The sequence below is a fragment of the Erinaceus europaeus genome, chromosome 8, assembly GCF_950295315.1.
Source record: "Erinaceus europaeus chromosome 8, mEriEur2.1, whole genome shotgun sequence".
Classification (NCBI taxonomy): Eukaryota; Metazoa; Chordata; class Mammalia; order Eulipotyphla; family Erinaceidae; genus Erinaceus; species Erinaceus europaeus.
The window spans coordinates 101,069,048-101,088,279 of record NC_080169.1 but is presented as its reverse complement, the minus strand read 5'-3'; the positions used below and the strand labels follow the sequence as shown (position 1 = coordinate 101,088,279).

Here is a 19,232-nt window from a genome sequence, read left to right as displayed (position 1 = left end):
AAAAATGTGTGAGAAGAAAAGAAAAGCAAAGAAGGTCAGGAGTGTTGATAACTATTCAGGATCCATGGCAGGGTGTTCACTAGACTCTTTTATCTATAAATAAATATTCCCTGATGGTTCCTAGGACTGAGAAAAATTAGAAAATGAGACCTTAAGGAAACTCTTAAAATGCACCTCTGTGGGAAGTTTTCTCCAAGGTCATACAAAGACTTAGGAGCAAAGCAAAGGGTCAGTAGGAAAACAAACAGGTCTTAAGCTTAAGCACAGCCCACTGGCAAATACTCACTCTTGTCTGCGTGTATACATAGCCATCAGGATTTGCCACAGGCATCAAGAAAATGTCCACCTTCTCCAAGACAGAGGTGATGGCTGGATCCTTCCCATAGTCAGATGCGATCTAAGCAGAGAAAACAGGCCTGTCAGCTACAACACTGCAGGCTGAGTTGCTGGGGCTCAGTCCACAGAGCTACCTCAGATGCCAAGCTCTGACATCAACATTGACCTTCTGTAGCCTGCCTGCCTCCCCCATAAACACAGCACCCTGGAAAGTCCTCAGGGCACTGGGGTGAGGGGCAGGGTTGCAGGGTGACATTGACTGCCTGGTTTTGGTCATTCCTTCCAGGGAGGGAGGCACTTGGTTGGTGAGAGCCACACCTAAGAGCAGGTGTTAGGAGTCTAAGCCCCATCCCACTAGGAAAAGATAGAAACAGGCTGGGGTTATTGATCAACTTGCCAACACCCACAGCCAGCAGGAAAGCAATTACAGAAGCCAGAACTCCCACCTTCTGCAGTCCAAAAATAGTTCTGGTTCATAATCCCAGTGGGGGAGAGATGACAGGGGGAAGATGACCAGAGGGCCCTGAACTCCAACTCCATCAGGACCCAAAGCATAAAGAGGGAAGAGGGAGGGATACTGGGACATAGTAATAGGTGTTTGTGTGGCTTGTAAAGGAAGAGAAGATGGTTTCATAGGGGAAAAATTGACTAATATAAACAGACAGTTGTAGAAATAATAGTTAACCTTAAGAGAGCTATTGCAACTTATAGTGCAGGGGACTGGGAATTCAGAACTCTGGTGGTGGGAATAGTGCTGAGTTGTATCCCTGTTATCTTATAATTTTGTAAATCAATATTAAATCACTAATTTAAAAAAAAGGATACTGAGCCCCCATGTGCAGGGGAGAACTGTCCACACCTACCACCCCTCACTCCCCAGTTTTGACTGAGAGAAAACTTCTTAGAAGTATACCCACCCAGAGAGAAGTCCCCTGGGGACCTAGGGGAACTGGGAAGGGCTCAAGGCAAAGTTCATTGACTTCTGCTAGTCAGAAGAGTCAGCAGGCCTTTCTGCAGGGCTGACTCAGGGTCAGCATTTCGGGGTCACCTCTGGCTCAGAAGCATGCTCCCTGCCACCAGCATTGTTATTTAGCCACAGTGGCCTGATCAAGAGACTGACCTCCTGCTCCTCTGCTCTGAAAAAGGTCCCCAGCCTTCCCCACCCACCACACTCCAGGGCCCTGAGCCCGACAGGATCCTGGGCAAATACCAGGCGACATGACCTTCCTCGCCGTCCAGATGGCCGTGGCCTGGGAGATCCACTCACGGGAATGGATGCCTGCATTCAACCAAATAGCCGGCCGCTGCTCACCTCCTCCGGTGCTGAACTGTTGCAAGGAGAGACAGGCCAGAAAATGACCCTCCCTCCTGCCTCTCTGCTCACTTCTCCCCTCCCCGGCTCACCCTTATTCATTTAATCCATTTACAATCATTCAGAGGCCACATGTTCCTGAGGGCACCATCTATTTATCAGGCTGATCCGTGACAAGGCAGCTTAATTGGTTGGCAGGCCCCAGCTACAGATCCAGGCAGCCTGAGTCACTCCAAGACTGGCAGCGAGTGAGCGGGGAAGGGGACACAATGGCCATCGTGAGTTAAAATGCCAGAGTGACCCAAGATAACAGTGTGTTTCTTGAAGGGCCTCATATGGTGCCCCAACAGAGAGAATGCATGAACTATGTTCTAGATTTGGGGCTGGGTGGTGGTTCACCTGGTTTAACACACATGTTACTATGCTCATGGGCCCAGGTTGAAACACCTGATCCCCACATACAAGGGGGAAGCTCACAAGTAGTGGAGCAGTGCTACAGGTATCTCTCCCTATCTCTCCCTCTCTCTCTTTGTTTCTCACTCTGTTTCAAAAGGGAAAATAATAAAAGGCCACTGGGAATAGTGGAATCACCCAGGAGCCAAGCCTAGGCAAGAACCCTGGTAGGAACTAGAAAGAGAGGAAGAAAGAGAGAGACAGAGATGGGAGAGGGAAGAGAGGAGAGAGAGGGGGAAGAAAGAAAGATAAAAAAGAGAGAGAGAAAGAAAAAATGAATGAAAGAATGAAAGAATGAAAGAAGGATGGAAGGAGGGAAGGAAGGAAGGAAGGAAGGAAGGAAGGAAGGAAGGAAGGAAGGAAGGAAGGAAGGAAAGGGAAAAAAAGTTCAGCTTGAAAATAAGGAAGGGGACAATCTGACGATAGCTCTTCATAATCAGGGTTAAATGAATTCTGACTCCTGCCTTTGAATGTTGAGTCTACCTAGCTCATAACTCTGTGCTAATGAAGTCAACACCCTTTCAGATAAATGTGTTAGTTATTCCACAGCAATCAGCAACCAAGTTCCTGGTTCCAAACCCTGGTTCTTCAGGAATTTTATGAAGCTAAGAGTCTGACAAATTCTTAACACCATGAATTATCCCCTGGCTAGGATCTCCCCTTCCTTCCTTCCTTCCTTCCTTCCTTCCTTCCTTCCTCTCTTTCTTTCTTTCTCTCTTTCTCTCTTTCTTTCTTTCTTTCTTTCTTTCTTTCTTTCTTTCTTTCTTTCTTCTTGCCTCCAGAGTTATCACTGGGGCTAGGTGCCTGCACTAGGAATCCACTGCTCCTAGAGGCCATTTCTCCCATTTTGTTGCCCTTTTGTTGTTGTTGTTGTTATTTTTAGTGTTGTTATTGATGTTGTTATTAGATAGAACAGAGAAAAATTGAGAGAGGAGGGGAAGACAGAGGGGAGAGAAGAAGATAAACACCTGCAGACCTGCTTCACTGCTTGTGAAGCGACTCCCCTGCAGCTGGGGAGCTGGGGGCTCAAACCGGGATCCTTCCACCAGTCCTTGTGCTTCACACCATGTACGCTTAACCTGCTGCACTACCACCCAGACCCCCCCTTTTCTTAAACTATTTTATTTACTTTGGATAGAAGCAGAGATATTGAGAGAGATGGGGAAGATAGGGAGAAAGAGAGATACCTGCAGCATTGCCTTACCATTCATGAAGTGTCCCCTTGCAGATGGGGACTGGAGGCTTGAACCCAGGTCTTTGCACACTATAGCACGTGCACTCTACCAGGTGCATCACCATCAAGCCCCTTGAATTTCTTCTTTCAATTCCTTCATTCTGCTGGATTATTTATGTCATTTATGTCACTGCCATAAATTCTCTACCTCCCTTGCAAATATAGACCTATTAGAAATACTGGGAGGGGGTCAGCAGTTGGCTCACTTGGTAGAGCACACATGTTTCCATGCACAATGACCTGGGCTTGCGCCCCGGGCCACCACATGGAAGCACTTGCAGAGGGGTAAATTTCACAAGCATTGGAGTGGTGTTGTGGTGTCTTTCCTTCTCTTCCTGTCTCTATCTCCCTTTCCATTTTTCTCTTTCTCTCACATTCTTTCCAGAGGAAAGAAAACAATGACCACCAGGAGTGGTAGAGTTGCTGAAGAACTGAGTCCCGGTGATAACCCTGGGGGTGAAAAAAGAAAGACAGAGGGGCCAGGTGGTAGTGCACCTGGTTGAGCACACATGTTATGATGTGCAAGGACCCGGGTTCAAGCCCCCAGTTCCCATCTGCCGGGGGAAAGCTTTGCAAGTGGTGAAGCAGTGCTGCAGGTGTCTCTCTGTCTCTTTCCCTATCACACCCTTCTTTCTTGATTTCTGGCTGTCTCTATCCAATGGATAATTTTTTTTTAATTTAAAAAAAAAAGAAAGAAAGGAGGAAAGGGAGAAAAGAATTTGGAAATTGAGCTCTGTGCAGCCAAGAATCAAAGGCTGGGCTTTAAAATCAAATCAATTCTGCCACTAACTCTCTAGATTATTATTCCCGTAAGAACCCCTGAGAGCAGAACAGAATTCAGAGATCTATCCCAATTTGTCTTGTTATTTATGAAAGGTCAGAATGAAGGCAAAAGACCGTGGCCTAGCTGGGAGCTCTCTGGAATATCAGAATCACCTCTTCTTTCACTTCCCCATTCCCATGTAGTCCCCTTTCATCAATCTTTCAGTCAAAATTTGGGGACCAAGGGCTGGGGAGATAGCACAGTGTTTTATGCAAAAAGATTTCCATGCCTGAGGTTCTAAGGCTCTGAAGCTCTGAGATCCAAGTTCAACTTCTATCACCACCATAAGCCAAAGTTGAGCAGTGTTCTGGTCTATTTCTCCATGTATCTTTCTCTCTGTATCTTTCTTTCATTAAAATAAGTAAAAATATATTTTTTAGAAAGTTGGGGGCAGTAAAATAGCTCACTTGGATACAGTGTTGCTTTGCCATGCATATGACCCAGGTTCAAGATCAGCCCCCACCACATTGGAGGAAGATTCAGGACTGTGGTCTCTCTCTTCTCTTCTCTTCTCTTCTCTCTCTCTCTCCTTCTCCCTCTCCTTCTCTCTCTTCGCTCTCTCCCTCTCCTTCCCCCTCTCCCCCATTTCTGCCTATCAAAAAAAAAAAAAAACTAGAAAGAAATGTTCTCTTTCCAACACTCCATCCCCTTTCCCCCAACACACATACATATACACATCAAGCAAAAACAAAGAACTCTGTCAGACTAAAACCTGGACCCAGCCTGATGTCTCCCTGTCTCCCCCTTTCCCATAACTCTATTCCCTGAAGTCACAGAGGGCCTAAGAAACTGCCTCCTCCACAGGTCTGCAGCCTATGTCATGGACATGAGGAACCAGGAGCCTGCATCCAGTCAGGCCCTCAGAATTGGGAGGAACTCACCTTCAGGACATACATCGGCCGGTTCTCGAAAGAATGCCCAATTTTCACCCTGCTCACCAAGCTAGAGAAATCTCCAGCTATTCTGTCCATCTCGCGGTAAATCTAAAGCAAGAACAAGTGAACCCAATGGCATTTAGAAATGTTTGTTCTACTCCAAAAGGGAAATATGTGAACTTTATCTTGTTGATCCTAATGATTTTCCTCCAGCCCCCAAGCCTTGGGATTGACAGAATTGTTGGCACTGAAGACTTATTCTTTTTTTTTTTTTAATTTCTTTATTGGGGGATTAATGTTTTACATTCAACACAGAAGGCTTATTCTTAAAGAGTTGCCTAAGGAGTTTATTTCTACAGTTTTCTGGAAAGTGACCGATTTTATGTATCTGCAAGATTATAGTTCACTGAACCAGGGTAGAGAGATTTGTGTAGATACTGATCCAATAATGGCCTTTTACACCATCTTAGATGGAACAGTCTGAGACAGGGCCATTTAACCACAGATTTGTTGTTGCTTTGTTTTGTTTAAAGTATTGTTAATATTTTTATGTATTTATTAATTGAAGAAAGACAGAGAAATCAAGAAGGAAGGGGGAGATAGAGAAGGAGAGCAAAACCTGCAGCACTGCTTCAGTACTCGCAAAGCTTCCCCCCGAAGGTGGGATCCAGGGGCTTGAACCCTGGTCCTTGAGAATTAGAATATGTGTGCTCAGGGGGCTGCGTGGTGGTGCACCTGGTTGAGCACACATGTTACAGTGCACAAGGACCCAGGTTTGAGCTCCTGGTCCCTTCCTGCAGGGGGAAAGCTTCATAAGCAGTGAGGCAGGGCTGCAGGTGTCTCTTTCTCTCTCCCTCTCTCTCTCTCTCTCTCTCTCTCTCATCCTCTCAATTTCTGGCTGTCTCTATCCAATAAATAAATAAAGATATTTAGGGAGTCGGGCAGTAGCGCAGCGAGTTAAGCACATGTGGCACCAAGCATAAGGATCAGCAAGGACCAAGGACCAGCATAAGGATCCCGGTTCGAGCCCTTGGCTCCCCACCTGCAGGGGAGTTGCTTCACAGGCGGTGAAGCAGGTCTGCAGGTGTCTATCTTTCTCTCCCCCTCTCTGTCTTCCCCTCCTCTCTCCATTTCTCTCTGTTCTATCCAACAACAACAACAATAACAACAAGGGCAACAAAAGGAAATAAATAAATATTTTTTAAAAAAGAAAAGAAAGATATTATTTAAAAAAAAAGCATGTGTGCTCAGCCAGATGCACCACTGCCCAGCCCTCATTTTGTTTTGTATCTTTTAGATGTAAACAAAGAAGGTAGAGAGGCAGAAAAAGTGAAAGAGATCACAGCACAGAAGCTTCCTTCAGTGCAGTGGGGGTCAGGCTCGAACCCAGGTCAGGCCACACTCATGACAAAGCTGTGCACTATTAAAGTGAGCTATTCCACCAGCCCACAGCCAGAGTTCTTAATAGAACTGCTCTCAGGGCTCCAGGATCCTGGATGTATCTCAGAGAAGAAGCACACGCTTTGCATATATATAGTCCTGGGTTTTATCTCTGGCAAAAAAAAGAAAAAAACAGTAATGAGCTGACAGTATAGCTCATCCAGACAACACACCTGCTTTGTTAAGAGTACAACCCAGGTTCAAATCCCACCCCACCACCCTGGAAGCTTCAGCCCTAGTCATCTTTCTCCCTCTCCCTCTCTTCCTTCGTCTTTCTATCTGAAAAAGTAGGTCCAGAGTGGTGAATCCACAGAAACAACAAAATATATACATAATAAGTAAAGAACAAAGTTTTTAAAAAAACATGTTTGACTATTTTCTCTATCATAAGAAACAGAAACTAGCATGTGTCCTATATAGCTATATCCAAACATTCATACACACACACACACACACACACACAAACACACACACACATATATGATCATAAAATAAAACAGAAACTAAAATGATTACATTTGGGGGGCAGGGGATGGCTCACTCCAAAGAGCTCACACTTTACTATGCACAAGGACTCGTGTTCAAGCCCCAAGTTACCACATGGGATGGTAGTGCAGAGGGTTAAGCACACATGGCGCGAAGCTCAAGGACCGGCGCAGGGATCCTGGTTTGAGGCCCCGGCTCCCCACCTGCAGGGGGGTCGCTTCACAAGCGGTGAAGCAGGTCTGTAGGTGTCTATCTCTCTCCCCCTCTCTGTCTTCCCCTCTTCTCTTCATTTCTCTCTGTTCTATCCAACAACAGTGACAGCAACAATAATAACAACGAAACACAAGGACAACATAAGGAAAAAGTTTTAAGAGAAAACTGGAGCAGTGGAATCGTAAGTGTTCAGAACCGCAGTCATAACTCTGATGGGGGTGGGGAGGAAGAGGTCAAATTAATTATAAACATAAGCCCCAGGTTCAATCCCAAACAGCACATATGCCAAAGCTAGGGAGTGTTAAGTTCTCTCTCTCTTCCTCCCCACCCTTTCTTTCTCTCTCTCTCCCCCATAAAAAGAAATAACATGGGGGCCGGGTGTTAGTGCAGTGGATTAAGCGCACATGGCGCTAAGTGCAAGGACCAGAGTAAGGATGCCAACAACAACAACAGCAGCAATAAAACAATAATAACAACAACAAAGATAAACAACAAGGGCAACAAAAGGGAAAAAATAACCTCCAGGAGCAGTAGATTCACGGTGCAGGCACCGAGCCCCAGCAATAACCCTGGAGGCAAAAATAAATAAACAAATAAAATAAATAACATGCTGAATAATTAACAAATGTGTCCAGAAATGTAAACAGAAGTTGGCATCCTTTCTTCCTTCATCGTCTTTTTCTTCTATCTTGCAGTACAGACTCACCTCCCCCCAACCTGGAAAAGATTCTTCTAAAGGCTTTGCTAGAACAAGCAAAGAACTGAAAATCATGACTACAAAATATTTCCATTCACTTTCAACAACCAAAGCAAAAATAACGTGTCATTTAAATAGAGTTCATCCATCTTAGTTGCCTAGACTTTCCAAGAGTCACAAACTTATACTGAGACCTGGAAATGAGAAAAGAGCTTTACAGAGAAGGAAAATGTGTGACCAGCATAGAATAAGATCAAGGCTTTACCAGCTTCAGCAGACCTGTAGTCAATATGGCGGACTGAGCAGAAGCAAGAAACTAACCCCAAGTGTATACGCAAGCCAGATAAAATACAATTTAAAAAAAATGACTCAGAGTTAAAAGCCAAAAATAGGGGGCAGGGCACCCAATTGAGGGTACATATTACCATGTTCAAGGACCCAGGTTTGAGCCCCCACTCTCCACCTGCGGGGGGAGGGAGGATGCTTCATGAGCAATGAAGCAGGTCGGCATGTGTCTATCTTTCTCTCTCCCTCACTATTATCTCCCTCTCCTCTCAATTGCTCTGTCCTATCAAAAAAAAAAAATAGAAAGAAAAAAAGAAAACAGGAAAAGATGGCTGCCAGGAATAGTGAATCCATAGTGCTGGCGCTAGCTAAGCCCCAGTGATAACCCTGGTGGTAATTTTTTAAAATAATAATAAAGTCAAAAATAAAATGGAGGATAGCAGATGCCACAAAATAAAGAAAGAACAAGTTAACAGAGTGGAGGGCAGACAACAGAGCCCAGGCCTTGGACACAGCACTGGACCCAAAGTGGAGCAAGATGGTGGGACCTGGCAATTCCAGCCATAAGGAAGGGCCTGGAAACTCTACCTACTGACCCTAGAAAAGTGCAACAAGAGCCAGATGCCTGCCCCAAGCCATGAGAAGAAAGAGGGTCTCCCAGGAAAAGTTGGGACACCACACTGTGTCCATATGGGATAGGTGGGGGGGGTCCCAAATTTCCACAGCCAAGATCAGAAACCAACAGAAAGGATAGCAACCACAACAATAATACACAATAGAAATAACAGGGGCCACAGCAATAAAATACAAAGGCTCTGAAACTGGAAACCCAGGGGGAGGCAAACAGAATTCCCAGTAGAGACCCTGGAGGGTCTAAGTGGTGGTATGGTGTGAGAACCCTGAAAGGCTGCTTTTTGAGGACAAACTGAATGTGAGCAATCCCAGAGGGAGATGGGACAGAGCTCTCCAGCAACAGGCCTCGAAGGGAACCTCGCAGCCAGGTGTAAACCAGATGCCAATAGCACGGAAATCAGGGAACAGGATTAAGTAGGTGAGAACGTGAGGTTCCTGCAGCCAGTGGATAAGACAGAGTTTCTTAGAGTGTCCTAGATAATGTTGGCAACTGCTTAGCTCAGCTTAGCTCAAGAGGGCCTCATGTGAGCAAGGCTAGCACCCTAGGTTTGATCCCTGAGCTTGGCTTTTATCCCTGGCCCTAGACTGAACTCCTAACTTCATCCAGCTGTTGGACAGATGTTATGTCACTGGTCACAGGAGAGATCAAGGGGCAGTTCAGTAGGGAGTGTGCACAATAAACAAAGCTACTTGACAGTCATGGGAAAGAAGTGCAAAGAGTTGGGGTTGTGGGGAGGGAAGCTTTGCAAACAACCCTCAGCTAGAAGGAAAGCAACTCAAAGCATATGCCTGATGCAAAGCATGTTGGGAACATGGGCTTTGGATCTGGAGAACCAAACAGGGTTAGATATAGGAAAGCGATCACTGATTTAGATTTGGGGTGTGTTCTTGAGCTAGCAGAGAGCCCCCAGATTCCCCAGACTAGAGAAGATGACGACACAGCACTATATGTGAGACAGGCCCACTCTATAACACATCTTCATTGTTTGAGAAGCAATGTCATATTAAATTATTCAAATCCAAGTTTCTCACATAAAGGGTTCGTTTATCTTGAAAGCCAGTCATCTAGTGGCCTGGGGAAGTAGCACAGGACTCTCAAGTTTGAGGTTACCAACTCAGTGGTGCTCTGATTATCTCTGTCTCTCTGTCTCTCTGTCTCTCTCTCTCCTGTCTCTCATTAATAAGTAAATAAAAATCTTCAAGAGGGGGGCCAGGTGGTAGAGCAAAGTGTTAAACACACATGGCGCAAAGCACAAGGACCGGAGTAAGGATGCCGGTTTGAGCTGCTGGCTCCTCACCTGGGGGGGGGGGGGGACCTCACAGGCAGTGAAGTAGGTCTGCAGGTGTCTGTCTTTATCTCCCCCTCTTTGTCTCCTCCTCATCTCTCGATTTCTCTCTGTCCTATCCAACAACAACAATAAACAACAAGGGCAATAAAAGGGAAAAAATAGCCTTCAGGAGCAGTGGATTTGTGGTGCAAACACCAAGCCCCAGTGATAACCCTGGAGACAAAAAAAAAAGAAAAAGAAAAGAAAGAACAAGTAGTAGAAAAATCTTCAAGAGGAAGAAAGAGAGAGAGAGAGAGGAAGAAAGCCATCTCTATGAAGCAGTTTCTAACCAAGCAAACTCCAAAATGCATTAGAGAGCAAACAAATGCTATGAGCAGTCATGATTAATGGGTGGCAATATTTGGTTAACCTCGGAAATAACCACTTGTCTACCTGCCTGGAGTAACACAATGTAGGGATGATGGTGGGGTGTTAAGAAAGTTGAATTACAAGGACAAAAAATGACTGCAATTATGTCATGGTTTCCTTGAAGGGGGTGCTTAAGAAAAGAAGGATTCAGGTGGGAGAAATTGTTTGTTTGTGTTTCACTACATTCTTAGGCGCTGGTGGGGGTTAAACAACCCAAGGATCAGAAAGGAAACGAAGTGTGCAGGCATCGCACTTACCACGCTCCCAGATAGTGTACTTTTCCTTAAGTAAATTCAAGGTCTGCAGCAACCCTGTGTTAAGCAAGTCTTACCAGTGCCATTTTTTTCAGTGAATAGTTAGATTTTTTTTACAGTTTCTTTTTTTTAATTTTTATTTATAAAGAGGAAAACACTGACAAAAACATAGGATAAGAGGGGTAAAATTTTTTTTTTAAATCAGAGCACCATTCAGCTCTGGCTTATGGCAATGCTGAGGACTGAACCTGGGAGAGCTTTGGTGTCTCAAGCATGAAAGTCTTTTTTGAATAACTAGTATGTTATCTTGCCAGACCAGTTAGTACTTTTTAGTAATAAAGTATTTCTTAATTAAGGCATGGATGTTTTATTACTATTATACTATTACGTATGTATACTATTATGTATAATAGTGCACTATTATGCATAATACTATTACTATTATAATATTATATACGTAATACTATTATGGCACACATTAATGCTTACATGCACTGCAAAACCAAAATAAATAAATAAAAACTTTTTCGTGATTTTTCACTTCATTGTAATGGTCTGGAGCCAAACCAGCAATACCTCTGGAGTGTACTTCTACACATCTCAGACCCTCAGTAAAGAAACGAACTTCTAAGGACTAACCTCTGAGAAGGACAGCGAAGGATCATAAAACCCAGGAGGCAATGACCATGATCTTATCCTACTCTGAAACACTTACAGATTCCAGGGAATGGTAGGCCCCATAGTTGAAATTATTAGTGCTCCGTTCTTGCCCTTCATTGTGTTGCATTTCTTCATCTTCATTATCTAGAAGAGCCTAAAACAGACACAGTGACATTAGGAAGTGACTCACTGGAGATGGAGGTTCCTGTGGTTCCCTCCATATCTTGTCACCTGGATTGGCCAGCATGACAGCACTCTTGTCATGCGTATCCAGAAGTACAAAAAGGTCAAGGCATAAACGGAGGTCAGATTTCACCACATAGCTATAAGATCTTGTTTTTTGGTGCCTAAAGTATATCACCCTATTCACAACCCACTTACTCTCTGGACCTAACATATGTGTCCATTGGTTATGTTACATGAATTCTCTCTAGACATCAGCCTGCATCTGGTATCCAGTGCCTCTGAAATACACAGCCTGGGAAACCATTCAGAAACAAAGAAATTCTTATAACCACTCATACTTTGAAGGTTCCTGGCAGATGTCTGTGACATATGAGGATGATTAATAAGCTCACAGCTGCTCACGCCACCAGGAAACTCCCGGGCCAAATCACCAACTAGTCTATAACCCACCTTGGTAAAGGAGAGAACACACACTAAACACAGTCCTGCTATTCCAGCACAGGCCGTGAGGCTGGCATCTGACTTGGGTGTTGATGTTCCCTCTGCTAGGAGCTGCTAGTGACACCCCTTTCTTTTTATTTTTCCTTTTTTTCTTTTTCTTTCTTTCTTTTTTCCTTTTTTTTGCCTCCAGGTTATCAATGGGGCTCAGTGCTTGCATTGTGAATCCACTGCTCCTGTGGCCATTTTTTTAATTTTTTTGGACAAGACAAAGAGAAATTGAAAGAAGAGGGGAAAATAGTGATGGGAGAGAATAAGATAGACACCTGCAGACCTGCTTCACCACCTGTGAAGTGAACCCCTGCAGATGGGGAGCTGGGGACTCAAACCAGGATCCTTGTATGGGTCCTTGAGTTTCGTACTATGTGCGCTTAACCCAGTGCGCCACCACCTGGCCCCCATGACACCCCTTTCTAAAGGCTACCTGATAATGATTGGCCTATAACAACCCTCTCCCTGCTCTGTTTGTCCCTCCTGGTTTCAAGTGAGAAAAGGGAGAAGACTTGACACTTGTGAAATAACCATGCCGGGCCAGGCACCATTAGACCTTTTTAATCACTTAACTTAGTCAAATCGAATGAGGAAGTTAGCCTTATACTGCCATATCACCAGTAAATAAACAGAAATTCAAGTGGTTAATAATTTGTCCAAAATCACAAAGCAAAATAGGATAGCAAAATAGTAGGTAGCAAAGTCAGGATTTGGGTCCAAATCTGCCTAGTTTCTTAGTGTGTGAATGCTCTCCCTATGACGTTTCTCCCACAAGTCACTGTATTTTACTTCGATATGCCCCAATTTCTTCAACTGTGAAATGCAGAATCAGAAGACCAGAACTTGAGACCCAGGTTCACCCTGGCCACCTAATCCTATACAAGACCAGACAAAGGCCTTGTCCTACTCACCTGTAGGTCTTCAATTGTCACTGAGAACTCTAAACCCTGGGACATCAGAAAGGACTTGACTGGCAGCAGACTGACAGATGGGACCAGGACATCCACAGGACGCCCAAAAGTGGAGGGAGATTTCCAGAAGTCAAGCTGAAGAGAATGGAAGTAAAATCAGTTTCAAGGTCATTTCAGGCTAAAAGGGACAATGGGTTCAGTCTTTTAGAACAACAGTCCAAAACCAGAATGAACCCTTAGGTGCTGGATTCTACCCAAAGACCACTCTACCCATTTTACAACTGTATCTGACTGGGTCTGTCCTGTAGACAGTACCTGGCAAAGTGCAAGAAGCAACATGTCGAGGACAGATTAAAGGAAAAAAAAAAAAAAAAAGATGGCGCCCACTACAGAGGCCTCCCACATTCCAGAATAGCATAACCTTATGATGGGGCAAGCTTCTCATTCATCTACTCTCTCCATCACATAAAAGCATCTTGACTAACACAAGATTAGGTTCAGAAACTCTTCAATGACTGCCAGCACTGGTGGTGCAGGAGTCATCCCCATCAAAGTCAGAAGACACCCAAGAGGACTCAGAACAGCCAGGTTACCTTAAAGTTGTCTGAATTCACAAAGTCCCTTAGCTTGCTGATCTCATCTCCATTCCTCGTATTAATTCTAAACACTTGGTCCCTGTAGAAAAAAAAAAAAAAATATATATATATATATATATATATAGAGAGAGAGAGAGAGAGAGAGAGAGAGAAGAAAGAAAGGAAGAAAGAAAGAAAGAAAGGAAGGAAGGAAGGAAGGAAGGAAGGAAGGAAGGGAAAACGGTGAGCTTTTTAGCTAGCAAATAAACCCAGCAGTCCCAGACATAACTGGGCCAAATGGGAGGAAATGGTCTAGTCTTTGGTTATAATGTATAGCCATTAAAAATAAGACTACATGGCAAATATGAAAAGCTGCTTATGGTATAACTTTAAGGGAAATATTAAGTGAAAGAGCAGGACAGAAAATTGTATGTATGCCATGATTACGAGTATGGAAAAAGCAGATGCATTGGAAGAAAAACAGACAACGGAAATCGAGCAAATGCTGACAGCGCCTGAGCTCGGGTCGTGGGATTATGGATGACTGACTTTTTTCCCTCTCTGTGTATCTGTTTTCTGTAACGTGGTCATATTACTTTATAATGAAAAACATATACATTTTGCAGAAAGGAATGTTCCTGAGTTACACGCAAAGCTAAGTGGAGACATAAAGAAGTACTTCTTCACTGTCAGGGTTGAGAACTGAAGCTGGCCCCAAGTCTACATGAGAAAGAGTTGGAAAATTTTTTAAAATGATGATGAGGGGCTTTCTACTCTTAGAGGGCTAGCTGGTTTTCCTCTTAACCAAGAAGGGAGAGACTAGGTGTTTTCTCAGTATCATCCAGCTTTGGATACCTGCACAAATGTGATGGAGGATATAGCCAAGGTGTTGAGGTTAAACTTGGAATTCAATCCCAAAGGGGCACTGGGAGAGCACAGAAGGGAGCAGCCAGCCTCCAGTCTCCCTTTGTCACCAGCCCTGAGCTTGTTTCACAGACACCACTGAGCTTCCGCAGCCACAGCAGCAGCAGCAGCGGAGTAGAGGCCCCCTGAAGTCCTGTGTGTGGGTGGGAGAGGAAGGGTCTGAAAAGCTGCTTTTGTGCACTCAGCCCGCTCAGGGAGCCAGGGGAGCCATTAGGCCGTTGCTAGGTGACAGCCCAATGAATCTGCACTAGACGCTGTCACATGCGTCATCCCTTTGACACAAATGAATGAGGGAAGAGCTGCAGAGAGAAGACTGTGGGCTGAAGGACCTGTTGACAGAGAAAATGGTTCTGTCACAGGGAGCTAAGCATGCAGCCTCACGTGGCAGAGTGGCATGTCCTCAGCAGAAAACCGGCCAGATCTGCATGAACTCTCAGAGATGAACTGGCTTCTGGGAGGTTCTGAAGGGGTCTAGGCCAGCTGTCTCCCTCTCCCCACAGGGATATCACAGACAGGTGGCAGGTCTGGGGGAGATGCCAGGGGCAGTAAGTTCATTTGCTCTCACTTTAGCCAGTCTTCATAGGAGCCTGTGAGTGGTGGGCAGCTAATGGCATCCCACAGGGAGCTGAGGAGACCATAGTGGACAAGCCATTGGCTGGTCAGGACTCTCGACCCAGAAAGCTTAGTAGGAGCTGGGCTGCAAGCCTGGGTCACAACACACCCCAGCTTGGTCACAACACACCTCCAACAGTGGAGCAAAAGGGGCATCTCATAGATGGGAAACACCAGTGAACTCACATCTCTACAGGTCGAAGGAGGTGATACCGAATGAACAGAAGGACCTAAGCTGGGGGAGAGAGCGTCTTGCAGACACCTCTCATGGGAAGGTGAGAAATTGGACACATATGTCAACAACTCTACTATAAACCATTAGCCCCCACCCCCCAAAAAATAAGTGTATAAATAAATAGATAGGATATCCAGGGAAAGAGGCGCACAGAAGAGTAAGGAGGCTTCAAGGCTATGATGACTTCATCATACATTCACCCAGAAGGTGAATTCACAACACAGTTGCCACATTCAGAGGTGTAGACAAGGGGAAAGAGGCACAGTGCACCTCAGTCATTAAGATCATGGCCATTGCCACCTCCCTGGCTGCTTACAGAACTTTTTTTTTTTTTTTTTTTTGGCACAAGAGTTATCACTGGGGCTACTGCCTACATGACTTCACTGCCCCCGGCAGCCATCCCCCCCACACACACTTTTTCTTTTGCTTAGAGGGTGAGGCAGAAATGGGGGGGAGAAAGACCTGAAATACTGCTCCACCACTCATAAAACTTCCTCCCTGCGGGTGGGTGGAGATGGGACTTGAGCCCAGGTCCTCATACATGGCAATGTGTATACTCTTATGGAGCACACCACCACCCCAGTTCCTGCTCACAAAACTTTCTTATTTTCCAAGGTCATTTCTCTTTTCTTTTTTCTTTTTTTTTTTTTTTTTTGCCTCCAGGGCTACAAGGCTATTGCCTGCACTGTAAACCCACTGCTCCTAGAGACTATTTTTTTCCCCTTCTGTTGTCCTTGTGTGTCATCGTTGTTATTATTGTTGTTGTCATTGTTGGATAGGACAGAGAGAAATGAAGAGAGGAGGGGAAGACAGAGAGGGGGAGAGAAAGATAAACACCTGCAGACCTGCTTCACCGCTTGTGAAGCGACCCCCCTGCAGGTGAGGAGTGGGGGCTCGAACCAGGATCCCTGCGCCGGTCCTTGAGCTTCGAGCCGTGTGCACTTAATCCACTGCGCTACCATCCGATACCCCTCCAGGTCATTTAATTTCTTTTATTTTTTTTATTTCTTTCTTTATTTTATTTTATTTATTCCTTTTTGTTGCCCTTGTTGTTTTTTACTGTTGTTGGATAGGACAGAGAGAAATGGAGAGAGGAGGGGAAGTCAGAGAGGGGGAGAGAAAAAATCGCTTGTGAAGCAATTTCCCTGCAGCTGGGGAGCCAGGGGCTCGAACCGGGATCCTTATGCAGGTCCTTACGCTTTGTGCCACCTGCGCTTAACCCGCTGTGCTACTGCCCGACTCCCTCCAGGTCATTTCTTATTTGTGATTAATACTGGTTTATGAGGTTGCAGGGTACAGTTCCACACTGCATCTACCACCAAAGTTCACAGAACTCTTAGATGACTGCTAGGCCAATGTTGATGGCATGGCCAGTTCTACAGCTACCTCCTGGCCTCTGCCTGTCCCGCTCCTGGCCACCATCCCATCCTCAAAATGACTATAGACAAGGGTAGAAGACACTGGCAGAGGGAGAGAAGTAGATGAGTTGGGCAAAAGGGATGGAGAACAAGGATCAGCAGAGAGAAAGCATCACTTCTCTGTCCATCAGCTCCCCACCTACTCCACCTTCTCCCTATGTTCTTGGAAGCCAGGTGGCCAGCTTCCCCTTTGTTCTCACAGCTCATGCACTGACCACCTGAGTCACATCTACGGATCCCAGGAAGAAGTCTGCCATTTTTTTAGGTCCCTTGCCAAAATGGGAACAAGAACAGATATGGGGGTGAAAGTGTCATGGTCAGTTCAAACTATTTGCAGTGAGTCCCAGCACAGAGCAGAGCTCCCAAGAGTTACACCACCTCTACCCAGGTGTCCACACTGGAAGCCAAGTCTGTGTCCTGAGAAATGAAGACCTCCTCCTACCCCCTGACCATGTGAGGAGCTGCAGTGGGAGCCTGACAGCTCCATGGGTCAGCCCACACTGAGGCAGCAAGCTGAGTGATTACACGCCTTCCTGCAGAGCCCTGCCCAAGGAAACACCTCCTTATGGGGCCACCTGCTAGGCCTAACCCCTCTGAGCTATTTGGCAGCAGGAGATCAGGTGTGAACAGAAGTCATCACCATAAAAATTACTCAATCTCATATCAGTAATTACCTCAGTAAACAACCTCAAAGCCTCTTTAGCCTGAGAGTACAATAGAGAGAGTAAGCTGACAGCTAACAGGTAGAGCCAGGCAACAGAGGAGGCTGCTTTGAGTCAGAGCAAAGAAGGACCAAGACTTGGCATTCTGAAGGCCAGCTCCCCTGCTTCCCAACTAAGTGGCCTTGGGCAGGCTCCTTAACCTTTTTAAGACGAAGTTGTTTTCATGTTCAAATTGAGGAAAATAACACCCTTGCCTGGTTGAGCTGGTGTGTGATCCAAATGATAATGCACAGGAAAGCTCTTTGCAAATGGCAAAGCATTATGTGGTAATGAGCTATTAGAATTCAGTCCTCTCACAGGGTACTGCAGTACCCTTTCATCCCTCCTGCCTCCCAAACGTCCTTTCCTTTGTAAATCTGAAAGCACTCGGTGTGCAGCAGGTGGAACACATGTGTATGCACATGCACAGCACAGAGAAGGGGGAGCGTGTACCAGTCTGTCCGTTTATCCATTTTCACAGCTGACAAAACCCCACGACCCTGCTATTTCATGGAAATAGCCTTCACCAACAACAGAAAGGTCAAATCAAAAAATCCCCCAAACCAAGTTGTTCCCTAAACACAGTAGAAACTAAAAATACTGCCCTTGGCAAATCATGGTAAGAAAGTCAGAGATGCCTGGAATAGACCCGTGCAAAAAAGAACTGGGGTGATACAGAATTAACAAGAGATTAGGGAGCCAGCCAGAGCAAGACAGTGGATATCACTGAACCCCCATTTCATAAATAAAACTGAGCCTCAGAGAGAAGTCACTTGTTCGGGGTGACATAGGGGCAGAACTAGGACAGGAATCCAGGTCTTCTTTCCCAGTGTGATGCAGCTTGAGAGCTGGCCAGTCATTCATTTCCTTCTCTACTCAACTCCTGGATCTCTGAACTGAACAAGAATAAGGAAGAAGGAGTCTAAAAGGAACTTACCCAAAGAACTTTTCTCTGCAGCAGATGCTGGGCCCAATGAAAGCCCCTAAGAACAGTATCCACTTCATGTTCCAAGGGTGTCAGTCATGCAGTGACGGAGTCAAGTTGTATTTATAGGAGGCCAAGGCCGACTCATATCCTCAGAAATGTTAATGTGACTTCCAAGCACCCTTGCAACTCTGACAGTACACCAAGAGGGCCCCGGCCCAGTGCCTCTTCCATTCCTATGGAATGATAAAGGTCAGGTCTCTTGACTAAGCAGGTCTAGAGCTTGCTCCTCAAAGTGGAAAAGTCTGTGTTGAAGGTGCTCCATTGCTCATCGATCAGCATTTAGATGGTGTTTTTTGAGTCCCATAGTGCTAGGTAGAGTTTATACTGATAGGAGTGGCCAGATTGTAGATCTGAATGGGGTTACATCTAGAACAATAATTTTTTTAAGTGAGGAGCTGGGCAGTGGGACCCTTAATTGAGTGCACACATTATTATGCACAAAGACTGGGGTTCAAGCACCCAGACCCCACCTGCAGGAAAGGAAATTTCACAAGAGGTGAAGCAGTGCTGCAGGTGTCTCGCCTTCTCTCTGTCTCTCTCTCTCCCCCTTTCCTTTCAATTTCTCTCTGTCACAATAAATTTTGTTTTTTTGTTTTGCCTCCAGGGTTATTTCTGGGGTTTGGTGCCTGCACTTCAAATCCACTGCTCCTGGAGGCCATTTTTCCCTTTTGTTGCCCTTGTTGTTTATCGTTGTTGTTGTTACTATTATTGTTGTTATTGTTGTTGGATAGGACAGAGAGAAATGGAGAGAGGAGGGGAAGACAGAGAGGGGGAGAGAAAGATAGACACCTGCAG

General features: G+C 45.3%; 1 protein-coding gene across 2 annotated transcripts in view; it reads right to left on the bottom strand.

The window, feature by feature from the left end:
- The window catches only part of CPA4 (carboxypeptidase A4), a 36,579-nt gene extending 18,056 nt beyond the window's left edge, over positions 1 to 18,523 (bottom strand). Inside the window, exons 1-7 of one of the 2 annotated variants that reach the window (XM_007524202.2) lie at positions 18,387 to 18,523; positions 13,578 to 13,659; positions 12,985 to 13,119; positions 11,454 to 11,552; positions 5,040 to 5,141; positions 1,560 to 1,664; positions 287 to 397 (exon numbers count right to left, since the gene is read on the bottom strand). In XM_007524202.2, coding sequence (XP_007524264.1) covers positions 287 to 397; positions 1,560 to 1,664; positions 5,040 to 5,141; positions 11,454 to 11,552; positions 12,985 to 13,119; positions 13,578 to 13,659; positions 18,387 to 18,454 — 702 coding nt within the window. In that variant the 5' untranslated portion in view covers positions 18,455 to 18,523. Of the gene's footprint in view, positions 1 to 286; positions 398 to 1,559; positions 1,665 to 5,039; positions 5,142 to 11,453; positions 11,553 to 12,984; positions 13,120 to 13,577; positions 13,660 to 14,414; positions 14,619 to 18,386 lie in introns of those variants that run through there. The other variant, XM_060196561.1, reaches the window with a different exon arrangement.
- Positions 18,524 to 19,232: the final 709 nt, after the last annotated feature.